The sequence below is a fragment of the Ischnura elegans genome, chromosome 10, assembly GCF_921293095.1.
Source record: "Ischnura elegans chromosome 10, ioIscEleg1.1, whole genome shotgun sequence".
NCBI lineage: Eukaryota > Metazoa > Arthropoda > Insecta > Odonata > Coenagrionidae > Ischnura > Ischnura elegans.
This window is the reverse complement of record NC_060255.1, coordinates 25,306,803-25,332,789: the sequence shown is the minus strand read 5'-3', so window position 1 is coordinate 25,332,789 and position 25,987 is coordinate 25,306,803. Positions and strand designations below refer to the sequence as shown.

At 34.8% G+C, this 25,987-nt stretch overlaps 1 protein-coding gene across 1 annotated transcript in view; it reads right to left on the bottom strand.

The window, feature by feature from the left end:
* LOC124167136 (hemicentin-1) overlaps window positions 1–25,987 on the bottom strand; it is a 693,290-nt gene that overhangs the window by 12,525 nt on the left and 654,778 nt on the right. The window contains exons 11-13 of the mRNA XM_046544934.1: window positions 16,581–16,713; window positions 14,725–14,838; window positions 7,127–7,160 (exon numbers count right to left, since the gene is read on the bottom strand). Of these exons, the coding sequence (XP_046400890.1) occupies window positions 7,127–7,160; window positions 14,725–14,838; window positions 16,581–16,713 (281 nt within the window). The remainder of the gene's footprint in view (window positions 1–7,126; window positions 7,161–14,724; window positions 14,839–16,580; window positions 16,714–25,987) is intronic.

Genomic DNA, 25,987 nt, shown 5'->3' with positions numbered 1-25,987 from the left:
AGATTGAGTCACGGTCACCTAAAATTAGTCTTTTTTCCATTTGATCTCATTTTCGTAAACATATTGACAGATAGTTAAATGAGCACCTTATAATTCAACAAATTAATTAAAAATCTGAAATTATGAAGAATAAAAATGTTTTACAACTGCAAACTGCATAGTAAATTCGAAAACTTGACCCAAACCTCAGAAGCTGGAAATAAAAATGACGGTGTATAATCCCAAACTCCTTAGTCTCGAATTTATACGGATGAGTATAATGCCTACATACTTTTCATGAATTATTTTGTTTAACGTTATGTGGTTATTGCCAGTGTGGATATAAAAATGATACATATATTTTACGACTTTTATTATGATTCATTTACAGCGTTTATTATTTGCACTGCTGGGATTATTGAAAATGCAATGGCGACTGAGAAATGGAGGTCAGGAGAATTTTGAAAAGTCAATTTCACGGATAAATAAAAAAATACGTTGAAAGGTTGTATGATTGAGAGGTGGTGGAAAAACAGCGAGTGTTTCACATCCCATAACCTAGAGAATAATAGTCTTATGGAAGAGGAAAACGGTTTCCAAAAATTTTCCAGTAACAAAAAAAACCTAGCTATATCGTGGTTTTTCTGTTACCTCCAGCATTCGCCACCCTGCTCCAAATTCAGACAGAAAAAGTTTCATCACTAACCTGCAATTTGTAACGATGAATTTCCCATATTTCTCAAATGTCATGGATATATCTCAAGGGGATATTTTTATTTTGTGTGCTATGTATAAATGTATAATGCCCTTGAAATTGATGAATTGACGAAATTGATGGTGACGGTGACGATTGACGTAACTCTCATAATGAAGTCCCCCTGAAAACTTTTTCTGGCTTGGTGCGTAATTTAGCAGAAATATTCCAGTTTTGCTATTTACAGGAATCAAAATTACCTATATGAATACATGCTATATGGGTTTTAAGTTTGCATTAAAAAATAAGTTAGGGTTTGGTGTGATCCAGAAAAAAAGTTGTGGAAAAGAAAGAAAAACTCGCGAGAAATTGTTGGAAAGAAATTGAAATGCAAGAATGGGCTAACGAGACAAAATAAAAACAACAGGTAATAATATTAACTTTAACACCGAGAATAAATGTCGCCACGCAATATCAGTACATTGTATTAGACGAAATTATTAATTATGTAGCTATGAATTTATTGATTCAGTGCTTTAGAAAGATGCATACTCAATATATACATCCATTTAAATCAACTGCAGAAAATTATCGTGCATTATAATGATGAGTAAAACCAACAGGGAGATTTTAGTTTGAGGTATGAGATAAAACCGCAAAAATTCTCCTAAATAACAAAAGAAATGAAATCTCATTGATACATGAGCGATCTAAATAAATAAAAAGATAAGATAATCAAATTCGAAACTGATGATGACAGTAACGATTGACATGCTATACATAACCGTATAGAGTAAGTATACACTTACTCTACGATATAACGTAGGTATATGCCTGATAGAAAAAAATTGCTTGGTAATCATTGACTTGATTATATTACTGATCTGAAATCATCTGGAACTGTAACCTTCATCTCACATATAAGAAAAAATTGATGGATCAGATTATATTTCCAGAATGTTATAGATCTGATATCGTAAAACTTTTCAGAAAAAAGAGTGAGGTAACTTACAAAAGTATTTCTGCAAATGTTACTGAGCATTGCCCCTACTAGCTGTTGGTAACATTCTTCATGTCTCATTATTCTTCATAGTATTCAAAATGTTATTAAATACATTTTACCTGCTTCTAGTGAGCAGAAATTCATCTAAAACAGCACTTAACAGCATAAACTAATAGTCAGGCCGAATCCAGAAGGAAAAGGCGGGGGAGGAGTTCATTTGGAGAGGGGGTACATTTCGTGGGGTTCACTTGGAGGGAGTATAATTAGCACGTACATATAAAGTATTTCGTCAGGGGAGAGGTTAGAAACCCCTGAAGAAATACATGAAAGAGCGCTCCTGCTAATGGGACCAAGATCGAAGTTGCAAAATCCTAGACCACTGAATGGAGCCGATTCGAATTGGAAATCTATTGGAAGACTATTATTTTGACACATGAGATCAAACCGCATTCATTTATTGTACTCTGCACTAGCTTGCAGCCGCTCGATTTTGCCGTGAACTGAACTGGGGGTGCTGAAGCGTCATTGCTTCAACTCAGACGACATCATGAATGGTGAGGAATCGGAAGAGAACTCGGAGTTGGTAATGATTCAATGTTTCGTTGAAATGATATTGCAACATATTTTTTCCTAACAAAACACAATTTTTAAACTTCGCATGAATTGAAGAATACTGATGAAAGGCCTAACAGAAAAAAATACAATTTTTCATTCTTAATACGAAACCATTCGCATGGGATACTTATTGAATATTTGCAGAAAAACAAACAATTAAAATACCGAGTCAAAAAGAAAATTAAAATGATAAATCTGAAATTAAAGATTAAAAATTTTAAAAGCTGATAAATACACTCATATTTTAGACATGAGTTTTTCGGAATGATCAATGACGCAGAGAGTAACGAATATGTGAATCAACTCTGTATGGGTGGCGAATTTTTAATTACTATAATATTTACATGCAAATATACAACAAAAACTAAGCATTAAAAAATAAGTTAGGGTATATAGTTCTGATATACTCAGAGTCAATAAATTTCGTTTGTCATTCTTTGTTAGACAAGTTGCTCCTGCGATGCGGATTGCCTAGTTCACGAATATTTTCCCAAATCTTTGAATTCTACTGAAAATTGTATCTCTTCGAGGAAAAAGTTGATGGTGAGTTATTTTTATCCTACCATGTTATAAATCACTCTGTATTATTAAATATTCCGAAAAATAGGATATTATTATTTTTTCGTAAAATATTGAGGCGGGAATGAAAAACAAAGCATTTATCGTCATTAATGCTGGTTTAGTTTCGGCATCATTGTCTTTACTGGGAATCAATTTCCCATTTAATTCACGAATCTCTATACTCTATAATATCTGGATCGATTAATTATGAGGATAATTTTTGATTCAGAAGTTTATCTATCTAATTAGTAACATTCCCATATGAACATGAGTTTGGTTAAATTATTGTTTATCAGGACTTTTTAGACAGGTGTTGTTTACTTATTCAAATGAGAGAATTTGCTGCGGTACTTTTGACATTGAAATAATCTTACAGAATCATTAACAGCCCAAACCATTGGTGATAGATGTAAGATTTTTAACCAGCAAATTTCTGAGTACGCACATTATACGTGCAACCGGTCTAACAGGAGTGGTGGAAGCGCCCTACTAATAGCTTTTCGCCCTCTGCCTACACATATGATTGATAATTACTCGGATACGAATTAATAATACATGCAAAGCCATAGAGGCATCTATCGATGATCCATTTTTGAATTGGATGAATATCTTTCAAAAAGGCGAATACGGTTTCTCTAAATCGATTGTAGTGCGTGTTCATGATGATATCTAACATTATCATTTTTATATTTTACCTAACTCAGGAATTCGTCTGATCCCTGCTGTGCGCGTTTCGACAAAGATATTGTGTTCTCGAGGCCGTCACCAATGAAAGAAAACCGTTGCTGAATGATTACTTCATAGTAATGTATCCATATGATGGCAATATTTTCTGCCTCAGATATATAATCAATATTATCCATAAAGTAACGGTCTTTTGCTAACATTCTTGGAATAGTTATTTTAATATTGCCGTATTGAGCTCCCGAATTCATAACTGCGGGATTGACGAGAAAATCATGTTTCCCTCGTGAACTATGTCGCCTAACTAAGCAATATTCTTTCTCTTTAATATCTGCGGCGTGTTGTAACGGCAGAAAAATGTAAGACATCTATCGCTATAGACGTAAATATACTCAAAGTGACGCACCCAGAAACCTTTAATAGCATTAATAAAGTGCGAAATGTTCGATTTGTCACAAATATGTGTTATAAAAATTCCTAATTCTTCTAAGCATAAAAATAACTTAAAAATCTCCTGTGAACGATTAGGAAATTTTCTTTATATATTAGAATAAACATATCGATGGCTAAGTTCTAACAACACGTATTTTAAATTCGGCCAGTTTGACACAGGTATCTTAAACAAAGTGTAATTATATTAAAAAATAAAATTCAAGCAATAAACAACTCTTTGTTGACAAATGTATGCTTCTTTTTCAGTTTTATGAATTTTTGGTTTTTGATTTTAGCGTACAATAAGAAAAAATTAATCGCATTTTTCCTCTCCTGAAAAGTTGCTATTTTTGAGATACGTTGTTGTTAGAAATTAGCCATCGATATGTAAAATTCTCAAAGTCTTTGATATTCAGAGGAATGAGTATTTAGATCTATTTAAGTATAAATAAAAAATAAGTTGCTAGATGCATTTGTTTTCTAACAAGACGCGTGTGTCGAAATGACTTAATCACATCATCATAGTCATTCACTCATCAAATCACATGATCATTAAATACACTCCATCGTACAACATATGCACTGATTACAATAAAATTAATTTGATTACTCATATTTATAAACGCATTGATATAATAAGTATCATATAAGTCAATGATTTTGCAACACTGCTGTTTTTCCGAAACAAAGGTTTCGAAAATAATCGCGGCGGAGTTTGAAAGTAAAACGATCCTATGATAGTGTACTCGGATACGAACGCTTATTGAAGGCAATCTTTAACCATTTGTTATTCAATAACTGATAAAAATATTGAAAAACGACGAGATAATGCGAAAAACGTCGAAGATAAATTAATGAATCAAATGAAAAACAACAGTCATAAATTCAAAATTTAGCTTTTAAATAAAACTTATCTTGCATTTTTCGCTGACTTTTATGAATAGATTTATAACTATTCTTTGGGTTGTTACACCTGCTATACAGCATGGATGTAAGAGGATCATTATATTGAAAAAAAAAGATACTACATATGTCCTTGTGAAGTTTATTATACCAAGATCTTTCCATAAGGATAGGACCTTATTTTTACCTCTCATGACAAAATCGAGTGATTAATTGTATAATTCCAATAGGGGAATTCATAATTCATTTTTTATAAAAAAACTCAAAATAAAAGTATTAATTATAAAATGTGACTAATAAAATTTAATTAGTTACTACTACGTAATTAAAAAATTGTTTACACAGAATTTCAAAATAGAAATTAGCTCATACACGAAACTCCATTATCCCCAAACTAATAAGGAGAGTAGAGGGTGCATTTTTACCGCAATAAGTTATTGCAGATATGATAAATAAAATTTCCATCACAAGTGAGGCCCATCTCTGGTTCAATCAGAAGTGATTTAATTAAACCAGAGGCATTTATTTAAGTTGTAAAAAATTCTTCGTAAAAGGTGCAATAGTGAGGAAAGGATATGATAATGTGCATTATAAAAAGCAAGTGCAGTGATTCGTGCAGGATTCCACCTCCGTGGGTAAAAAATGTCTCGCCCAATGGTAAAAGAACTAAATCATACTTCAGATTATTAAAATAAAGGCAGTGCATATTTCCCTGTACAGTTTATTATACCTAGATAATTTCCATAAGGTCAGAGTCATATTTTTGCCTTTCATGACAAAATTGAATGATTAATTGTAGAATTTCAATACGGGAGTGGAAATGGTCTGATGACTGATGCTTTACCCTAAATAAAGAAAAGGGTTATGCAAGAAACATACTAATATCCACCCTTTAACAAAAAGATAAAATGTACTTCTTTAGAGAAAAATGCTGACAGCTGTATGATAGATTAATACTACCGGTCAAAAGCAAAGATGTGCCAAATTAGTGATGAGCATTGACAAATATTTGACAGGACTTGAATACTCTGAATTGGACTTTTGGGTGAAAATCAGGACTTGAATGGAATTATGAAAATGAAGGATATTGAAAGGAGGACTTATGAGGTTGCTTTATGGAGGAAGGTTTTGAGATTGAAAGACATCTAGCATCAACCCTTGCTAATACGAGCAATAGAATTCCAATTATAATTTAAATGGAGAAGTAATGTAGCAGATAATTAATTTTTTAGTTTTAAATTCCCCGAGAGATTTCTCGTGCTCCCTAAAGGGCTTTTATGAAACGCCATCATTTAGCAGGTTTCAAAATTAAAAGCAGAAAAATATAAATGGTCCAAAATTCCCATACAATCCATTTAAATACACTATAATACACATCAAAAGATAAAAATAGGTTTATTTGACACTTACAACACGTTAATTCATTATTCGAATAAAAAAAGCTATTTACAGCCAATGAATAGAGCTGAAAGTATAAACTTAGGATTTTTAAATCGAAATTTAGAAGAAAACACACTGTTAAAACGGAGAGGATTTTAAAAATTTATTTATTTTAGTGCATTTTAATTGTTATATTTCATTACTGTACTATTGATAGAGAATAATTAGTGAGATCTACTTAGGTATCGATTAGTTTCTAAACTACCAATGTCTAAAATTTGACGATCTTACAACCTTAGGATACACATTTTGCAAGACAACGAATCACAAGGACCACAACTCTACCATGGTTATGGACAAAAACGCAACAAAGAGAAAAAACACGAGCGCATTATTATACAGAGAGGTTCCGGCAGAGGAGTGAAACTACACAAACCAACTCTACGGTCTGGGTAGTTTTAATACGTACAACGTGACAAGAAATTAAATCAACCCCAGGAAAAAACAAAGGAATTCACGGGTGATGTGAAGAAAGCAGAAAGGAAGGAATGGATAGGAGTGAGGAAAAAAGTGAATACAACATAAAAAAACCAAAGCAGTGTCACAGGGTCAGAGCCATTGCAAAATACAAACGGTGACTCAATTTCTTAAGCAGGTTAGGTTGTAGATTAAAGGACGAAAATAAAAACAGTACAGTAAAAATAAACCAAGTGGAGGTAAAGTGAAGGATAATGAAGAAAAAACGGAAAAAATTCAACGTAGGCACCTCAGATTCACAACAGGCAGGGTTCCATGAACGCAAAAAAATCAAGAGATGGAGGTGGAGTAAGAAACAAAAAAAAAACGCAACGTAAAACAGAATGAACGAGACTCACCTTTCTAAGTCTGTTGGCCGGAAATCACCTCGACCTGCAACCGACAAAAAATGGGTGAAATTAAAAAAATAAAGTAAAATAATTAAAAAAAGCAAGAGGGAAGTGTGAAAGCAAATTAAACGCGTGGTAATGTCGGAATCGCCTCCAGAGACTGAGGGAAGAAAGAAAAAAATCACAAAAAAAAACAATAATTATAAGCGGGAGTTAAGAGGTAAGGAATGGAAGGGAATGATCAAGAATGAATGAAGTATGCTATGGAAATGATTGTTTCCAACGCAAGAAAGGAGGTTAAAATGAAAGACAGAGAAGTTTCGACAAAATGTGAATGAAAATAACGGAAAAATTAATTATTGAACACAGTATTCATTGCACCTGGATGCAGGTGCAGCCATATTATACTCATACTTTTGGCATCACCGCAGATAAATAAACGTAGAGTACATGATTTCTCTCTAATCCATACCCTCACATACCCTTGAACTTATCCAGATAAATTTCATGGCCATAACTCCAGGGCTGACACACCTGAATTAAATATTTCGGTGTCAACATAATTTAAACTCAACACTATTAACTGAGAAAAATCCTCGTGTTATCTCTTCATCATGTGAGCTGTAGCCTGGAATAACAACCCACTTCACCACTTATACTACGATTCTTCTCATCACGCCGCGCCGCGCCGTAACGCTTCACGGCAAGGAATATCATGAGAGAAATATTCGCCACGATCTGCAGTCCTTCTGACATTTTATCGGAATGGCGTCGCGTGTACAGATTTTATGGTGTTTGAGAATCATCTCACGCAGTTAAATTTATAAGCACTCCTTTTTTCAACGAATAAAGTGAAATTTGAAGGTAAGAATATGAAATCCTCATCACTCATTGTCAGCATAACGGAGTGAGGTCATTATACCTTCCTTCGAAGTTTTATAGATGTATGCGTTTACAAAGATTCAATGTCTAATGACTGGAGCAAAAAATGCGGCACCGCTATGTCCTCTGCCTCATGAATGCGAACGGAGTCCTTGGATAAATATGGCATTAATTAATAGTGCCGCCAGATATTCAATCTTTGAATGCCTACAAATATTTCAATAATTTTCCATAACAGTTGGTAAAATTAGTTCACCATAAGCTAAATTCAATTTCCTTTGAAAGACCCAAAATTCAACGCCGTCGAAGCATACAAATTTCGCATATACCCCGAAAAAACCCACAGCTACTCATAAACCTAACTCTTAGACATTTTTGCACCATTAATCATTAAAATACAATCTAAAAACGGATAAATATGACAGAAAGCTGTCTTATTCCACCCAATTTAAATTCATTTTGAATCCTTACATCCCTATTGCCGGCCTCGGTGGTAAAGTCCCCGACTACTAACCTAGAGGTCGCGGGTTCGAATCCCGCCTGGGTGGTTTGACCACCATCCAGGGCATGGATATATGTGATTGTTAAACAAGTTAATTGTAAGAGAGGACTATCTATTCCTAAATTCGCTTGTGAAATAAAGACGACATTATTATTATTATCCCTACATTACTTTCACATCCCTAAAAGGGGGGGCATAGAAACCTTTATGCCTTCTACTGCAGCGATAATTAAAACTAAATAATTGAAATTTCTATAGGAGCAATAAGATACCTGCAGTGTACTACTAACGCAGGAAAATTTGTGAAAAAAATGCATAGTGATGAAATTTTAGGCCAATCTGATAAAGTGGTTCAAATTACTTATTACTGTAAAAAATAAATAAAGGGTCACAATGAAAATCAACGTTAGGTTTCTTAAGAAGTTATTACAATGAATCTCACGATGTGTAAACACGATGATAAAGATTCAATAAATAATTTTAAGCATGCTATGCTACCTCTGGGAGAAACTATTGTAACTTATATGATCACTCTTTTACATCTTCTATTAAATAACGCATTAAGGATCAGCTACAAGCCAAAAAATTATTTGGGAAGTTTCATGTTATCACTTCCTCAATAGGGATAGTATTTGTAAATAGAAACCTCTTTGTATCATCCTTGCCATGATAAATGTTGAATGAAATCATTTCAGAGCGTATCATTGCCTGCCGCGTATCTTTACCGAGTCATCTGCACGATAACTTAAATAGGGAAAAAACATTGGGAAGACCTTAAACTTGGCTTTGAAATAGAAGTAAAAAGTTTATAAGAGAGAAGGACACTTGATTACTTAGATCGTTTATCCGTACCTAGAATTTGAAAATTTGACTTAAGCATTTTCTCATATTTTTTTACAATCTTACAATCATTGAAAAGGTCTATTCCATATGCATTAAAAATTCATAATAATGATTTAAGTTTTAAATGAGATTGATAGATTACAAGCGGTAGTTACATTTTTTCAAATGTAATGATCATCAGTACAAATACCTAAAATCTAATCGTTACCGCTGAGTTACCTTTATTCAGTTACTCTCCCTGCCTGATTGTAATTGTTCTCGAACGATTCAAGCACACCGGCAAAGGATGGTCACAGTGAAAAAGTGATAAGGAAAGGTATCGGTCCCCTAGAGATGGTGATAGGGTTCGAACGGAGGGGAGAATATAGCGGATGCACGAGACGTGGAAATCGTCGATACTGTTAGACCGTGATGCAATTAAGTCCTTTTTTTTCGCGCCCTGATTCGCTACGTTGTATCCAACTATCCAGCGCTTCAGTCTTTTTTCTTTGTGAAGAAACCCAACTCTCAATGGAAGTTCTTATTTTTTTTCCTATTCTCCGAAGGCACCCATGTAATGGCGCCGTTGGGGAGTTGAGAAACACTGCTGGAAAGTTACTCCCTCAGACTCCCGGACGATTAAATTAGGAACCACCACTGCCTCAGTACGATGCAACGGGCGCAAAGTGATTTGTGTCCTTTGCACGACGGAATTCACTGTAGGCCTAGCCTGAGGGCCACCAAACTTGAAAATTTGCAATAAATTAGAATGAATTGTGCCCGTTTCATTTTAATTAAAATATTGGTTTTCTCATAACTTTGCATTTATCAGTACGCACAAGTTTTTCAAATATTCAAGGACTAAACTTCTTTGAAATGATGGAAAATGAGATTGATATTTGGCATACTTTAAAACTTTATTTCCTACCTGAGTTAGGACTGCTTATCAATCATTATCAATTTGGTAATTGAAAATGGCTGCTGTGCAGTCGATGCCTAAGTTGTAAAATTAAACTTTAAAAGTGTGTAGATAACTAAGTTTATTTTTAGTGACAACATTCCTCATTGTCTACGGCAACATTAGAAAAAGTTACGCCTTCAACAAATATTTTGATACTGTAATTCCAGCTCTAATAATTTCGTTCATAACTTTTTCAGCGCCGTGATATATAATTAAATAAATAAATTTTACAATTTCTTAATTATTGTATCTCAAAAAAAATCATATGAATATTGTCTTAACGTCGAAGTTTACCTTGAACAAAACGTTCCTCTGGTTGAAATGATTATGAATTCAGATCTACTTCAATAAGTAGCATTCAATGTAAGCATTCATGGATCCTGTTCTGCTGTACATATTATGAATTCAATAATAATGTGCTATTTATTGTGATTAGTAAAATTTATCTCCTGCAAAAATAATGAAAAAAATTGCGTCGTGAAAACAGTGTCATCAAGGAACGGATCGACTGGGATATGGATATTCCTCAGGGAAGAGAAGATAATTATGGAAGAACAAGAGTATTTCTGAAGGGAGAGGGCCAAAGCAAGAGAGAAAGTAGCTTTTAATGGAAATATATAATTGCCATCGATATTGGAAAATATTGGGTAGAGTTTTGCAAGCGGGTAGGATATTTCGTGTTTTCGTTCTTTTTCCAACTGAAATATTCACCTCGCAATATTTCACGCGCAGAGGTTTTTTAAGCACGCAAGAATTATAATGGAATACGTGCACGGGGTCTTAAGCTTGAGGTGGCCATCTAAGAATCATGCTTTTGTGTCGAGTACCGTATACACATTCGAGAAAAATATAAAAGTTTTGGTATGCAAGAAGGTGTAAACTGGGGATTGAATCCTACGAAAAAGCTCTTTGAGTGATACAGAAATTTCCTCTCCAGTGAAGATACATTAGCATAGCCAATGGAATGAATGAGGAATAATCTAAGATATATCTTTACGCTTGATTTTAAATGTATTTTGACATAAAATCATATTTCGTAAAATTAAAATGAACATTGTAATACACAAAACCAATACAAGATAGAGAGATTAAAGAACTGCTAATATATAACCGGTGACGAAGTTGATGAATTCAATGGCAGCTTCGAATTTTTATACGGCTTGGAAAGGTAACCAAGTATTATTCAAGTAAGAGTGCGTGGAAGTAATACTTTTGCTACGAGCTCCACATGCTATGAATAGCGTCAGTTTATGCGTAGAATAATGGGTAATTCACATTTATATATTGTAATCAGTCTTCAGAAGAACTGTATTTTAGGTGATCAAAGTGGACCAAAACTATTCGCTTCAGTCACGCAGTGGTAGGGAAACTTTGAAACCATGCACCTCACGTAACATAGGCGGATCTATTGGGGGGGGGGGGGGCAGTGACGTCACCGTACGGTATCCACTGATGACAGACTGAGGAAGTGGATAGAAAATCGGTCTATGCAGTGGGCTCAAACGCAAATTTGGCGAAAATTATTGCCATTTTTACTTAAATACCTTGCATTCAAGGCTCCATAGGTGGATCTAGGGGGGGGGGGGGGCACGGTGGCACGTTAAAAAACAAAAAATATGCAAGATTTTTAATACGTTCCCAATATCATTGCGTTCGTTTTGTATTACGAGGTATCCTCAGGCCCCCCAGTACAAAATCCTGCATTCGACCTTCCTTGTGCTCCCCCCAGAAAGAAATCCTGGATCCACCCCTGTCACGTAATGACCTGTATTAAAAGCCAAAGCACAGGTCAGCAAGTTGTACAATGGTAATTAAGTTATACCGTCGTAAGCAATAGTTAGAAATCCCAAAAATATAATGGCATGTAATTCACAGTTCTATGAATTTTGAGCAGAATACATGCTGAACCAAGAGACATTTGTTTTACAATTCTCACCAGAAAAAAAACTCAAACAAACAAATCTATAATATAATAACCAATCATAGGGAAAAATCAAGTGATCTAATTAGAAAATGCATTTAGTATTAGTATAAAGCTCCAGAAATATTCAGTGAAAAGAATGAGCCCAGGTACTTCTCTCGCATTAAAGTGAAATGGAAACTACTACGTGGTCAAGGGGCCATTTCACAGAGTAAAGTCACGCACCTACGTATTATGTTAGGTACCGATGAATAGAGTTTTTTCATTGGCTATAAACTTTATACATTGAAGTAAATGTGCAATAAATAGTGCCAGATAAAGTTTATAATCAAATATTCAATTGATTGGCCTAAAAAATATAGGTTCGTCCGGTTTCACTCTTAAATGAAAATATTTCCATGAAAAATTCAATTACAAGTAAATTTATAGAGGAAAAAAGAAATAATTTAAAAACCTGATTTAAAATTCACTTTGAGGACGCATACAGGCCATAAGATGTGCCTGAGAGTCATCTCAATCCGGGTGAGGAAATTAGCTATGCCATGTAACGTAAGTAACAACGGAGAAAAAATTATTTTTTCACAGTTCCTGCTGATACGGCTATGGAGATGTAATGGAAGTGTCACCACCAGATTGCGTTCAGACTTTTGCCTTGCGTTCAGACGTTTGCAGCGTGATATAAAATGAAATTTAACGTGTTTTTGCATAGGCGTCCGATCGGCATTAGTTTACGAGATAATGGCGATAGAGGGTACAGGTAAAACGCCCAGAGCTATGCAACCGGCGACGCAAAAAATACCTCGATAACGAAATTTACGTCATCAGACTTTTCTACTTTGTTGCTAGACTCGAGGAAGAGTACGGAAGGGGCTATGTTACCATCAAATCGCGCTATTTTCGTGTCTGGGGTTGCATAGGTATAGGTGATTTCAAGTAATTTCTATCAACAACCTCTCGAAAACCAAGATCCATTGGACGCTCTCTTAAGATGCCATTTTCTATCACAGTGCAAAGTTTAAACGCGATATGGCTACGAAACTTGGGTACGTAAGAATCGAATGTTAAAAAATAATAGAATTTAATGCATAAATATGTGACTTTTTCGTATTTGTAATTCAGAATTAATATTCCAATATATCTTTTTCCATTTTTTTATACTCATTTATTTCATATTCTTTCATTAGATTGCTGGTCACAGGTGAATCGATCGAAGAAGAAAGCCATTCTAATTCAACTCTCTCCGTTTCTGTCAGTTTTGATTGAGAGAGCTCGAGGAAGGTAATAACTTTAAAAATGACAAAAAGGAGACAAGAGCCCAAAAGAGCAACAGCACAACATCGGAATTAATGTCGAGAGCGCACACCCACGACTCAGTGGGGCAGCCAGGAATTTCGTTCGGAGGGGGGATCCTGAACCAGGGGGGAAAATTTTTTGAAAAACAGGGTTCTAAGTAGAAGGTTTTAAACTAATTTTAACACTTTTCATAATTGAAAACACTTCATTTTTCAAATGAATCTTTTGCAAATTAATGATTTTTCAATACTTCGTTTTCTTTTTATAAAGGACATTATTTGTGCTCTTATATTTCGGTGGGGTGTCCGGACCTAGCCACGTCACTGCGGCACGACTCATTGATCATACAAACTAAATTCATAGTCGTAATTACTAAAAATCTTGTATTCCACTGTGTTCATCTATTCGCGACTAGCATGACTACTCTATAGCATTTTCAAATGTTAATTAACCTATGAAATGGAGTTACGAAAAAAGACTAACGGCATCATCCATCAATTAAATATTCATGGCCAGTCAAGAGTAAAATTTATAAAAATTATCTTTTAAGATTCTGACTGTCACTAAGAAATAAGGCGAATATCATTAATTTTACGTAAAGACGATGGTTTCCTGCACGATCAATTAATACCTCTATGAAGCTATGACGAATTATTCAAACCGTAAACCCATGGTTACTTGATAAATAATGACAAACACTGCATATTGTTTACTAGTAGACCTTAGACCGAATAAAAAGATGTCCAGAAGAACTGAAAGACATTTAAATAATAATGAAATTGCGTTCAGCTTAAGTTATTATGATATTTGCCTTGGTGCGAAGGGCTGACAGTTCATGAGATGAGTTACATCATCGTTAACTACTGTAAACAAGCTGACCACTTGATGAGTTTCGAGAGCATGCTCTAACTGTAAGTGGATCCAGTGTAATCTATGTTATTTATTACGTGCTGAAGGTGTAATATTCATAGCACACACGAATATGTTTTCATGCTTATATGAACACAAATGATCATGGTAGAAGGACTAATTACAGTTATTTTCGATGAAATTACACCAACTAAAGTGAGTAATGTAGCTCAAATTTTTGAAATAAATTTAGGCAATGTAGTGTAAAAACATATTTTTTAATTCCGGCAAGGGTATGAGGGGAAGTGATTCAATGCTAACAATAGGTGTAACATGTTGATTAGATTTCCCACAATTTCCCGTGCACCCCTACTCACGTGCAAAACAGCATTTCTCACGGCGAAAGGCGATGATGGTGGAGATAATCACCACAAGCAGCAGTAGGCCCAGTCCAGCTCCAATGGTAACTAGCGTAAATAACGGAACTGGATCTGAAAATAATTAAGCACACACCCTCTGAGACCAACAATTCACACATGACACGCAGGCATCCATCATTCCGTATTGCGTCACTTGATATCAAACGCGCAACAGATTGCCATACCATCGGCAAATTGAGTTCCATTTATGCCTTTTAATTTCGTTGTCACCAGCACACTGGACATGAAATCACACTCCAAAACGCGTCTTGGACCGGTATCATCTGCGCACATTCAGTGCGCTGATCTGGAATGGGCAAACCGGAAAGTGCCCAATGCAAGCGCTAATTACCCCGCTTCGAGGCGCGGAATAATGGCCAATGAACGAAAAGCACAACATCAATGAAAACCGCGTTTGTGTAACGATGGAAACAGGAGGCACTTAAACAATCAACACCCAATACTAAAGTTTCAGTGCTTCAGCTCATTAGGAACAAATACCGCTGTCGTTAATGCTGGACTCCTTAGATTTTCATACGTGACAAATGGCAATGCATTTGAGTGGCAAGTAAAAGATTGGAAGGGGACAAAATTAAAAATTTCAATTATATTGAATGAAAAAATGCTACAATTAATCTCATTCCTCGTATAATAGCAAGAAGAAAGAAATAAGCCTTGATGAGAAAAAGTAAAAGTCTGATATTCTTTATTTAAAAAAGCAAAATGTTACAGATACATAATTAAAAGAGGAATTTCTCCGATTATCTAAAATAATTCAACATGAAATGCAGATAACTTTTTGAGAATAAGTGAACATTTTACGATGGGTATTTCACAGATGATGGTGGAAGTTAATGGAGCCTGCAGATAAAAAAACAAAAGTAATGTCTCCAACTAGGGAAGGTATAAAAGTAACTACTAACATCGAGAAATCTAATCTCTAAGCAGAGAGCAATTGACGGCGTCGTGTGAGCTGGACACATCTTTGCAAGTAGGTATTATCTGGATCTCTTATAGAAAATTTGAAATTACCAGTTTAAAAATTGGCTTGAAATTCAGGATTTAAAATCAGTCATTTAAGAGGGAATGGAAGCCTTTTGGGTCTCAGATGAAGGCAAATGAAGAGGTGGATTGATTCAGCAGAACTATGTTATTAATTCAGATTGAAACGCAAACTATCAAAAGAAGTGTAAGTAAATATAATAAGAGGAATAATTAAAATCGAGAACCTGTTGGCAAGCTACTTTATTAGCTTTGCAAGACAAATACTAGAAACAAATTTATTATACTACCTTATCGTATTATTACACTAAATATATTATTGTTTCTCTAACGTACATTTCAATGTTGTTTTTCTACTGGAATGCTACTGTCATATTCTTTCCTGGAAAAAATTGTTATTTTGAACTATTAAAATATTATTATAACAATGAATATATGATTGTTTCTACTTAACTTTTTCTTCTTTTTAAAATGTACATTTAATTACTGGTATTTATACTGAAAACGTTAGTGTAAAGGATATATGTGTTGGATTATACAAGAAGTGTCAATAAATATATTAAGGGGAATAATTGAAATCGAGGACCTGCACACAAGTTAGTTTAATAGCTTGCCAGGAAAAATAGGTACTTATAAGCAATTTATTATAATGCATTATCATATTATTACGCTGAAATATTATTATTTCTTCCATGTACATTTAAATGTTAATTTTCTACTGAAATGTTAAGACATAGTCTATTCTGGAGAATTTTTGTTGTTAAATAAAAAATATTTATATTTTTTATGCAATTATTCTCTTGTAAACTCACCTCTGACTATGAGTCGGACTGAGTGCCTATCTGCACCACGGTCGTTCTCCACACTTAAATGATAAATTCTCGCATCATCCTGATCCACTTGATTAATGCTAAGCAGCGCGACGTAGCAGTCCTCTCGATCGCTCTAGAATAGAAAAGAGAGGAAAAAATATGCGTTATGCAAAGTCATGTCTCTCAAGCAAGCACTCATGGATTAAAGATTAAATTTCATTCAAAGAAAATACCATCAGAGATGAATGGGTGTTGCCTATATGCCAAAATATTGGCAAAAAAAACAACAATGAGGTGGTAAGGAGTGAATGAAATAGTTTCCGAAAGTCAGAAAAAATTGGGTAAAATGTTTGAATACCTATTGAACTAGAGGAGGCCATTAACAGATTTGGAGAGGAAGATAAATAATTTTTAATCATTTATCCTCCGTTTCCGGTTTCATATTAATTGAATTAATGGCAAACTCACGAGATTAATACATGTTTCGATATTTTTTTTCCAATTGAGATGTAACACATAAATTCTTATAATATGTTATCAGTAATAAAATATTTACCGCAGAATAGTCAATGATACAAACACCCCATCATGGTACAGATTTTCCTGACCCCAAAACCCAAAACTTCCAACCAAGAGTGAGTTTTTACCCATAAAATTGCCAATAGATTGGTAGCGAGCAAGCTTCATTATTTTTCTGGTACGGGGAAATAGCCAGCAATTGAAATTATATACTTTGAAATATTAATTTGTACTCAGAAAGCTGCAGGAATAATAATTTACATCTCAACACCTGGCAATAATAAGATAATACAAGGTTGGTATAATTTTATGTACAGTAATGCAAAATTACAAATTCTGACATTTGGTCATTTTGATAATATAAAAACAGCAATTGACGGAAAAATAACAAATTAGACAAAGCTTGCTAATGCAAGTAGTTTATCCAAAAGAATAACTGGCAAGAGAGATAATTTTTCGGCAGCTGATGTTTTCTTAGTGTTTGACGGGAGAGGTAAAGTGCTCTAGGTAGGGATTCCAGTCACGCCTTCGAATGGAATTAGTGTTTACAAATGCAAATCTCCGCGATCAATTATCCGAACGCATTAGGGAACAGCTCGGCATCCAATCTGGGGCCCGGGTCCGCTGTCGCCCTAATCACCGGCACTGAAAAGAGTTTTATGGTTTTAAAGACTCCGCGAGCAGAAATCCATTACTGTTGTTGCTCGTTGCAACTCCCCATCAAACCACTCACCTCTCAAAATTGAGTCAGTAAACAGCCAGGAGGAACATAAGACAAATCTTCACTTAATTGGAACAATAAAATTTAAGACGAACCACTGTATCGGACTTGGCGTAATTTATACAGAAGAGAAAAACTTCCCCAGACTTACATAGACGAGACTTTCATTCTTTATTTTGTTAAAAATCGGTGCAATGCGTTATTTTTCCGGGATGAAACGAATGTCACACTTTTTTTTAGGATAAAATATTTGAATGATAATTTAACTTTACAGAGATGTCAAATTGACGAAAAAATTACCAACGGGAAACAAAACAATGAAAATAAATAGCAGCGTCATTCTCAACATAATATTTCATTCAACGACTGCGGCTTACTCTATGCTACCCCATTCATTTTCATATTAGCACCCAAAAAAAAGGAAAATCGTAAACAGAACTAACAAGAAAGCAGATCATAGGTGAATAAATATCGGTTTTGAGAATTTCACCTCCAATGACCCCAGATGTCAAATAAGAATCAAGCATAAGGATGGGAGAATATCTCTTGAGCGAATTAAATAAGCAATGATATTGCCTCTTTAATATGTTAAATTCAAATCATAGTTATTTTAATAGATTAAATTATGATAATTAATTAAATGGATACTAGTTTGTAAAGATATGAGGTATTTTTGAAAAAACAAGAAGTTACATTCCTTTCAGATTTCTCATTGATTCAAATTTACTCCTGTTCACAGATTTATTTTCTAGTGAAAATTTGAGTAGGTACTTATTCTATTAGGGAAAGCTGAAATTTATCAAATAAATGATCTAGTTGAGCGCAAATATTTTAGCAGATATTAAGATAATAGTGTATTTTTGAATGAAATAACTGCATCTGGCAGACTTAGAAGGAAAGAAACCAAAATAGAGTAAAAACTGAATAGTATTGTTCTATAAATAATTTACGTGACGTAAGAAGCGTTTCAGCTGTGAGCCATCTTTAGGAATAACAAGTCATATTAAGTCAGCCTGCATTGATCTTAACTTGATACTGGTTACTGATTTACATCTAATGCAGGGCTATCTCAGTAATACTATCTATTTTAATTAATTTTTGTATAGTATAAGTAAATTAAGTGCATTATGTGTATAAATTAAGCAAGTTCTTGTGCCTTAACAACTGCTGAAACTCGTAGGTCGATTGAGATTATAAATTATTTGTGGGGAAATACAATAATAAGTTATCGTAAGTAAGTCCGCATTTATCTCAATATAATACTGATTACTGATTTACATCTGATAAAGGGCTATTTTTGTAATACGTGATTTAAATTGATTTTTGTAATTTTTAAGTAAATGAAGTGTAATAATTGAGTAAAAAACTAAGTACTTGTGTCGTGAGTCGGCTCAACAGCTGAAACTCGTCGGTCGTACGAGATTATAAATAATTTGTGGGAAAACACTATCATAAATCATAGTTAGTATGTCCGAATTGATTTTAACTTAATGCTGGATATTAATTTACATATAATGCAAGACTAAGTTAGTATAACCTTTTATTTTAACTAATTTTTGTGTTATATAATTAATTAAAGATTATAATTTGTGTAAATTAGGTTAGTTCTTGTATCTTAAGATGGATCAACCGCTGAAACTGGTCATTCGCATGAGATAAAAAATTATTTCTTGAAACGTTCTATCGAGTTCACACTATTAATTAGTTTTTACTAGGTACCCCATGAATTTAGGCATTCCACGATTGTCGGTTGGGCACATGGCAGCGTGGGTGCAGAAGAGTTTGGGGGGGGGGGGGTTTGATGGGAGTACGAGAGAGCCGGGAACTCAGGAATGAGGGGAGAAGGGTAACAGGGGAAAAAGGGTACGGCCCGTGGTGACAGAATAGACTCGATCCTCCCTTTCTTTTGTTTTTCAGGCGACGTATCACCGGGATTCCTTCGCGTTTTGGATTCGACTCCGATTCCATTGGTATCTCCCGAACTGCTACGCTCTCCGTAGAAAGATAAAGGACTAATGGAAAGAATGGAACGCTCTCTTTTGTTTGACGAGGAATGAGTAAAAAAAAAAGGAACAAGGAGGAAGAAATCGACTGGGAATGGAAGGTTGGAGGGGGGGGGGAAGAGGGGGAGGGGAATGCGGAGGAGGGGAGGGGATGGCTTGGAAACAAAAGACTGGCGAAAGCGGAGATCTCCGTTCGTCGCGCGCGATCCGCGCTTCCCACTGTGGACATAAAGGGAGCCAAAGCATCTGATGCCGTGTTCATTCCGCCTTTGCTTTACTCCCCTACTTTTTTCTATTTGCGAGAGGACAATATTTTCACTCGCTTGGCTATTGTTTATGTGACGTCAGAGAGTCTTCGGCGCGCCTCCCTCGGAAAAACCTCGCAACAAGGGTAACGAAAGCTTCCGCAAAATACTAGTTTGGTCAGTTTGTTGCCTAAGCAAAAAAAATCTTGGAAGCTCCAGTTTGAAACAAAAAGTAAACAAGGGTACCACAACAAAGAGCGTGTGGAGGAGTCACGCTGAAAATCACTTGTTCGCCATGTATAAAAGAAATATGCCAGAGATCCATATGCTGGAAATAATCACAGAATATGTCGTAATTTCATGGATAAGTAGTGTAATAATCTGATGCATTATACAATATTCCTCCGATGAAGTCGCTAATTGGAGTTTTGATAATCTCACTGTATTGGAAACATACTTATAAATTTTATTAACTTATGAATACGTACAAAAATTAATATCAGTAATTCAAGATCGAAGAAATAAAAACAAGACTTACACCAAAATGAAAACTAGAATTACAAAGGGCAATACGAATCTGAATATCACCATCTTTTAGTCTCCAAATTTTCAGTAATTTATTATTTCAGCCTGATTGAAAAAAAAGCGAGAAAACTGGTGAGAATGGAACATTCAAAAGCTCTAAAATTCGTAGAAAATGATATTATAAATATTTTCAGAGGCAATGCACCTTAAATTCTATTTTGTCTTTTCCATCTATTTTTCCACGCATTTAATATTCAAGGGATCATTCCCGGAATCTGGAATATAGATTACTCCAACCAATTCGGACGAACTTCCACGAAACTTTCTTTCACCTTAGCTCTGGTTAGGGCTTCATTTTAGAATTAATTCCATCATGAGGCAAAACCTCTATTATTACGGAAACCAAAGAAAAAATGCGTGGTATAATGAAAGATGCTACCGAGAGCGCCAACTCGATTCGGAGTGTACATAAATTTCTCGGTATTACCCCTAGAGTGTAGATTCCATAAAGACCGCTATACACAGTGAATGGTCATGCTGAATGATCGTGCGAATGAAATCAATCGCTGTGTATAACGAAAAAATTCGAGAAAGAACCGTAATGCGCATGATCATTCAGGGAAAATTAGAGCATTTTCTATTTTGCACGCATGAATCTCTGAATAATCACGTGATCATTCAGCATGACCATTCGCATGATCATTCACCGTGTGTATCGGCCTTAAGATCAATCAGTTGATCGTCAATCAAAGAATGAAAATTCGATAGATTTGAAGAATGCATTTTGTGGAAGTACACCGAATGAAGAAAGTTACAAAAAACCTCATAACCTTTAAATTAATTTCGAGGCAATAGATATTATTTAGTGTTAGAGGGCCTGATCCGTAGGATAAATTAGTTTCTCTAATGTGCTACGCATCACTGCATTTATTGTCTTTCAGACCAATATTAAGACACCTTCCTCGGCTATGGTCGTGAATTTGCTTAGTGCTTATTCCCTCCACTTTGCCCTTATTGCTCTCAGCAGGCATATGTTTTAAAATTCAAAGAGAATTCTTAGTTATCATAACGAGCCAAGTAGTAAAGTACCTTACAAAATAGTATACGATATAAGTAAGGCTGCAGAATCGCGGAAAACTAGATTTCATGGTAGAAGGCATTTTTATGTAAGTGACTTTAAAAAGTTCAACAGGCAACTTGTTGGAGTTGATTAATACATGAGAGAACGACAAAAGACAGAAATATCGTACGCCATGGCGTGTAAAAAATCACAGGAGATATGACTGAAGAATGTAAAAAACCCTAAAGCAATAATTTCTTGTCCTCAAAATGAATTATAATAATTAATACTGATTATTTAAACAAGTTTAATTACTTACTTGATCAATTCTAGTTAAATGCGTAAAAGAATAATGTCTAGACAAAAAAGGGGCGCATAAAATAAATCATTGACATTCAAGAGGAACTTAATCTTTAAAACTAATCAAATAAATAGTGAATAGAATTATTCATTGGACAGGTGAAAACTATTGCAACAAGATTTTTTTCTCTATTTGGACAGTTTGAGGGCAATACACAATGACGTGTACGGAAAAATAGACGCATAATTTTTATTAACATCTCTTAAGAGATACTTATAAGTTTAGGAAAATTAGTAGCTTTCATAAAATCAATAACGATTGAATAATACATATTAAGGTAAACTGACAAATATAAATGTCAAAAGCAATATTTTCCGAGAGACATCGGTTTAAAAAGGAGAAAATCTGCTATTATCCTTCGGGGTATGTAATAATATTACCATCGAAAGTTCTGTGCTGATTCAACTCGAGATACGAGTGGTCGGAATATCAACAGTCGGATAGAAAGCTCCAAATCCCTGTTTAACTCTGGAGGTGAGACTAAAACACTGTCGGAAAGCTCATCATGTGACCTCACGGTATCACGGGGGGTCGTGCGTTTAAAAAACTATTCCCAGATGTGATGGCAAAGCATCTTGGAGCCACTCAAAATCCAGCTCCCTCGCTTTAAATCAGTTAGATGGGTGTACATGAATAAACATCGGTGCGGGCCATGAATAAACATCCAGCCGAACTCGCCGTCTGCAATTTAATCTGGGTCGAAGGGATGAGCTATAACGGGGGAGACACGCCCATCCCCTCATGCAAATTCGCAAATTTGAGATGGAAAAAAATAGCCCCCTCGTTCTCTTTGGCATTTTAGAGGACAAGGTTAGGATGGGTAACGGTGCCAGACTTATAAATGCGCACGTACCGATGAAAATAGAATTCATTTGACGGGATGAATTTTCCATTTCTTTCCAAACCTATATGCACCCGGCTTCAAATAAAAAAAATTTGGAAAATATTTTGAGTTGAATATTGAAATGCGTATTCCTTGATGAGAACTGCATTGAGATCTCTTAAGATGCTGCACTCTTCCGCATGATGGAGATCTTAAGTGAGGTCCTCTGTTAGTCTTCCCCAGCGAGTAATCTGATGCTTCGGATTGATTTCCCTCTCCGAAAGCCCTTCGGAATCTCCTCAATGAAATAAACCAAGACGTATGCTCCCAAGTTTGATAATTTCAAATTTTCGTCGTGGAAGGAGAAAATTCGCTCTCGCACCGTGAGTTCTCGTAAAATTGCCACGAAATCTTAGGATTCTGGGTGACGTAGAGGATTGAGTATTGGCCTAGAAAGCTATAGAGATAAGGTGCTTGCCTCTTTAAGGTGATCGTTTTTTTAAGAATGGGAACGCGAACTTCTTCGTGAGGATTGGCTCTATCTAAATTGCTTTCCTCCAAATTATTCTGTTGATCCTGATGGTCATCGATCTCTGATTTTTTTTCTCGCATAGCCTCTCTTTATTCCTTCACAGATTTCTACATATTTTTTTATTATCTACCGATTAAAGTAGGTTTCCAAGGAGCTTTTAAAATGTTTTCTAGCGGTCCGCCCTCTTCACAGACTTCCCTCATAAATTCACAATACGGCATGAACCCTTTCATTCTAACTAAATCTTATTCTCTTCCCTCCTCTCCCTCTTATACCAAACATTCTTCTCCCCTACCCCGTTTTCAATATCCCTCCCCGTTAAGTACTCGCTCTATCCATACCTTCTGTCTCCTCAACATCTCATCTAGAAGCTGCCTCTCTTCACCCACCATGACCAGCACGTCGTCGTTTCTCCTCCTCTCCGGCCAATACACCTTCTCCATTCTTCTCCAGACGCACCTCTGGAACGCCTCCAGTTTTATCTCATTCTCCTTTCTAAGTGTCCACGTTTCCGCATCGTAAATCGCTACACTACATTGCTGCATAGGCAAACTAAATAAATTGTTGATAGCGGTTGTTCGTTAATACCAAAGAAAGCAAGCTATCCAAATTACTTATCGGATAAAGACGATTCCACGAATCATCTCTCCGTCAATCGACATGTAAATACCATTCTTAACTAATAGATATATGGTTAATGGAAAGATTTAATTTTCGCGCCAGATCAATAACTACAAATTTCTTTGCACTTAATACAAGTAATCATTCCAAATATTGGCTGCATCCCATTTTTATCCTCATAGCCCACCTACTATAATTGTTTGTCTCTCCATTTGTTTCATTTAATTATTTTACTTCATCAGCTATGCTTTCTAAATATTTTTCAGACGCTATTTCATCAATGGCGTTCATAGAAGTTTTCTGATTTTGCTTGACATAATCTTTAATATTTCATTGGCTCTAATATTCCTTCCATCTAAAATACTTATGCTATGCTTGTATTTAATATTCGTAAGGGTTCTATAAACTGTGAGCGTGTCTCTGGAGTGTTCGTTAACCGCAATTTTCAATACAATCTTCGTGCTCCGAGATTTCTCAGGGAATTTAACTCGTGGTCTAATGTTGAATGTTTTTAACCCGTCCAACCGAATACGCAGATTGGGGAACACCTTGCTGTTAACTATGCAAGATGTGATATATTTATCTCTTATAAAATTAAAATATAAAGCCAAATGTTTGTGTAAAAGTGTTGGATCACTTACTGTTTAAAAAGCTTATTGTGAAATCTATCTATTAATAATAAGTAATATTCAAATGTGATAATATAGAAAAAGATGTAGTATTGTGAAGTGAATAATTTGTACGTATAAACTGCAATAAGGTATCTTATGATATATGCTATATAGATTCGTTAAGTAATCAGAAATTTGAGCATACACACATCTTTGTATAAATATTACTTATTTATATTTTTTTATATTTTATTTATTCTATTATATAAAGGGTATTTAACCTTTAACCCGTTGAACTTATATACATAAATACTAAATACCTAAGAGGTAAGAGAAGGCAAGAAATGGTGGATAGAAACTCAGGGAAAGAATTTTAGTTTTTATTTTTAGTTTTTAGTTTTTTTTTTAAGTTTTAGAGACCTAGTTTTAATGAAAAGTGTGGAGGGGAACACGGCTTCGCGTCTCATCCGATAGACGGAATATTCTGACTGAAATGTTCTCCACGTATGTACATTAAAGATGGGGTGGAGATTCCTCCTACGAAAGCTCAATGCAAATAATTGCACAAAAATATAATTTTTTATTCCAATATTGGCGCAAAAAAACCTAATCCTATGAACTTACCCGATAAGTATATTTGAATGCTATAATGTATCCCCTGTCAACCGATCAATTTCAATCCATAGGATTCATGTGGCGGATTAAGTTTAATAATTTGACTTTTTCCACAATTTATTCAGTTTTCATCATAAACAGGTCAACTCTAAAAACATATGCGGGAATATGAGGATCGATGAAGTTAAGCTGGACCTGGAAGAATATATTTTTTGGGTTTTGAAGTAAACTTATCATTATGTATACACTCATAGACAAAGAGTACATAAATACTGTCAAAAAATTGAAATTTATAGAATGAAATCGTCTAATTTAAAGTTAGAACAAAGAGAACAAATTGTTGTAAAAAGTTATTTGCGATACCGTTAAACTCGTTTTAGGTCATTAAAGAAATGCAATGCGTAACAGATTGGAACGATAGTCTGGCTATGAGAAAACAATAGCCTGGCTAGTCTCTAAATTTATGGCGGTCAAACCGGCGAAACAATCGTCCTTGGTAAATTATTCCGAAGCATCGATACAATATCATAATGCATGCACGTCATTCATCACTTGAACAAGAAAAACCTCACCAAAGTTTTAAATCAGCATTGATCTTACCTCGGAGATATATTTTATCCAGAGTTATTTTAATACACTAATTTATAATAATTAATTGAATTCATTACAAATTGTGTCAGAATCAAGGCATTTTTCGAAAACATTAAGTTGATTTACTTTTAGGTTCCATATTGATTCTAATTTAATCCTGTTTCCAGATTTACTTCTAAT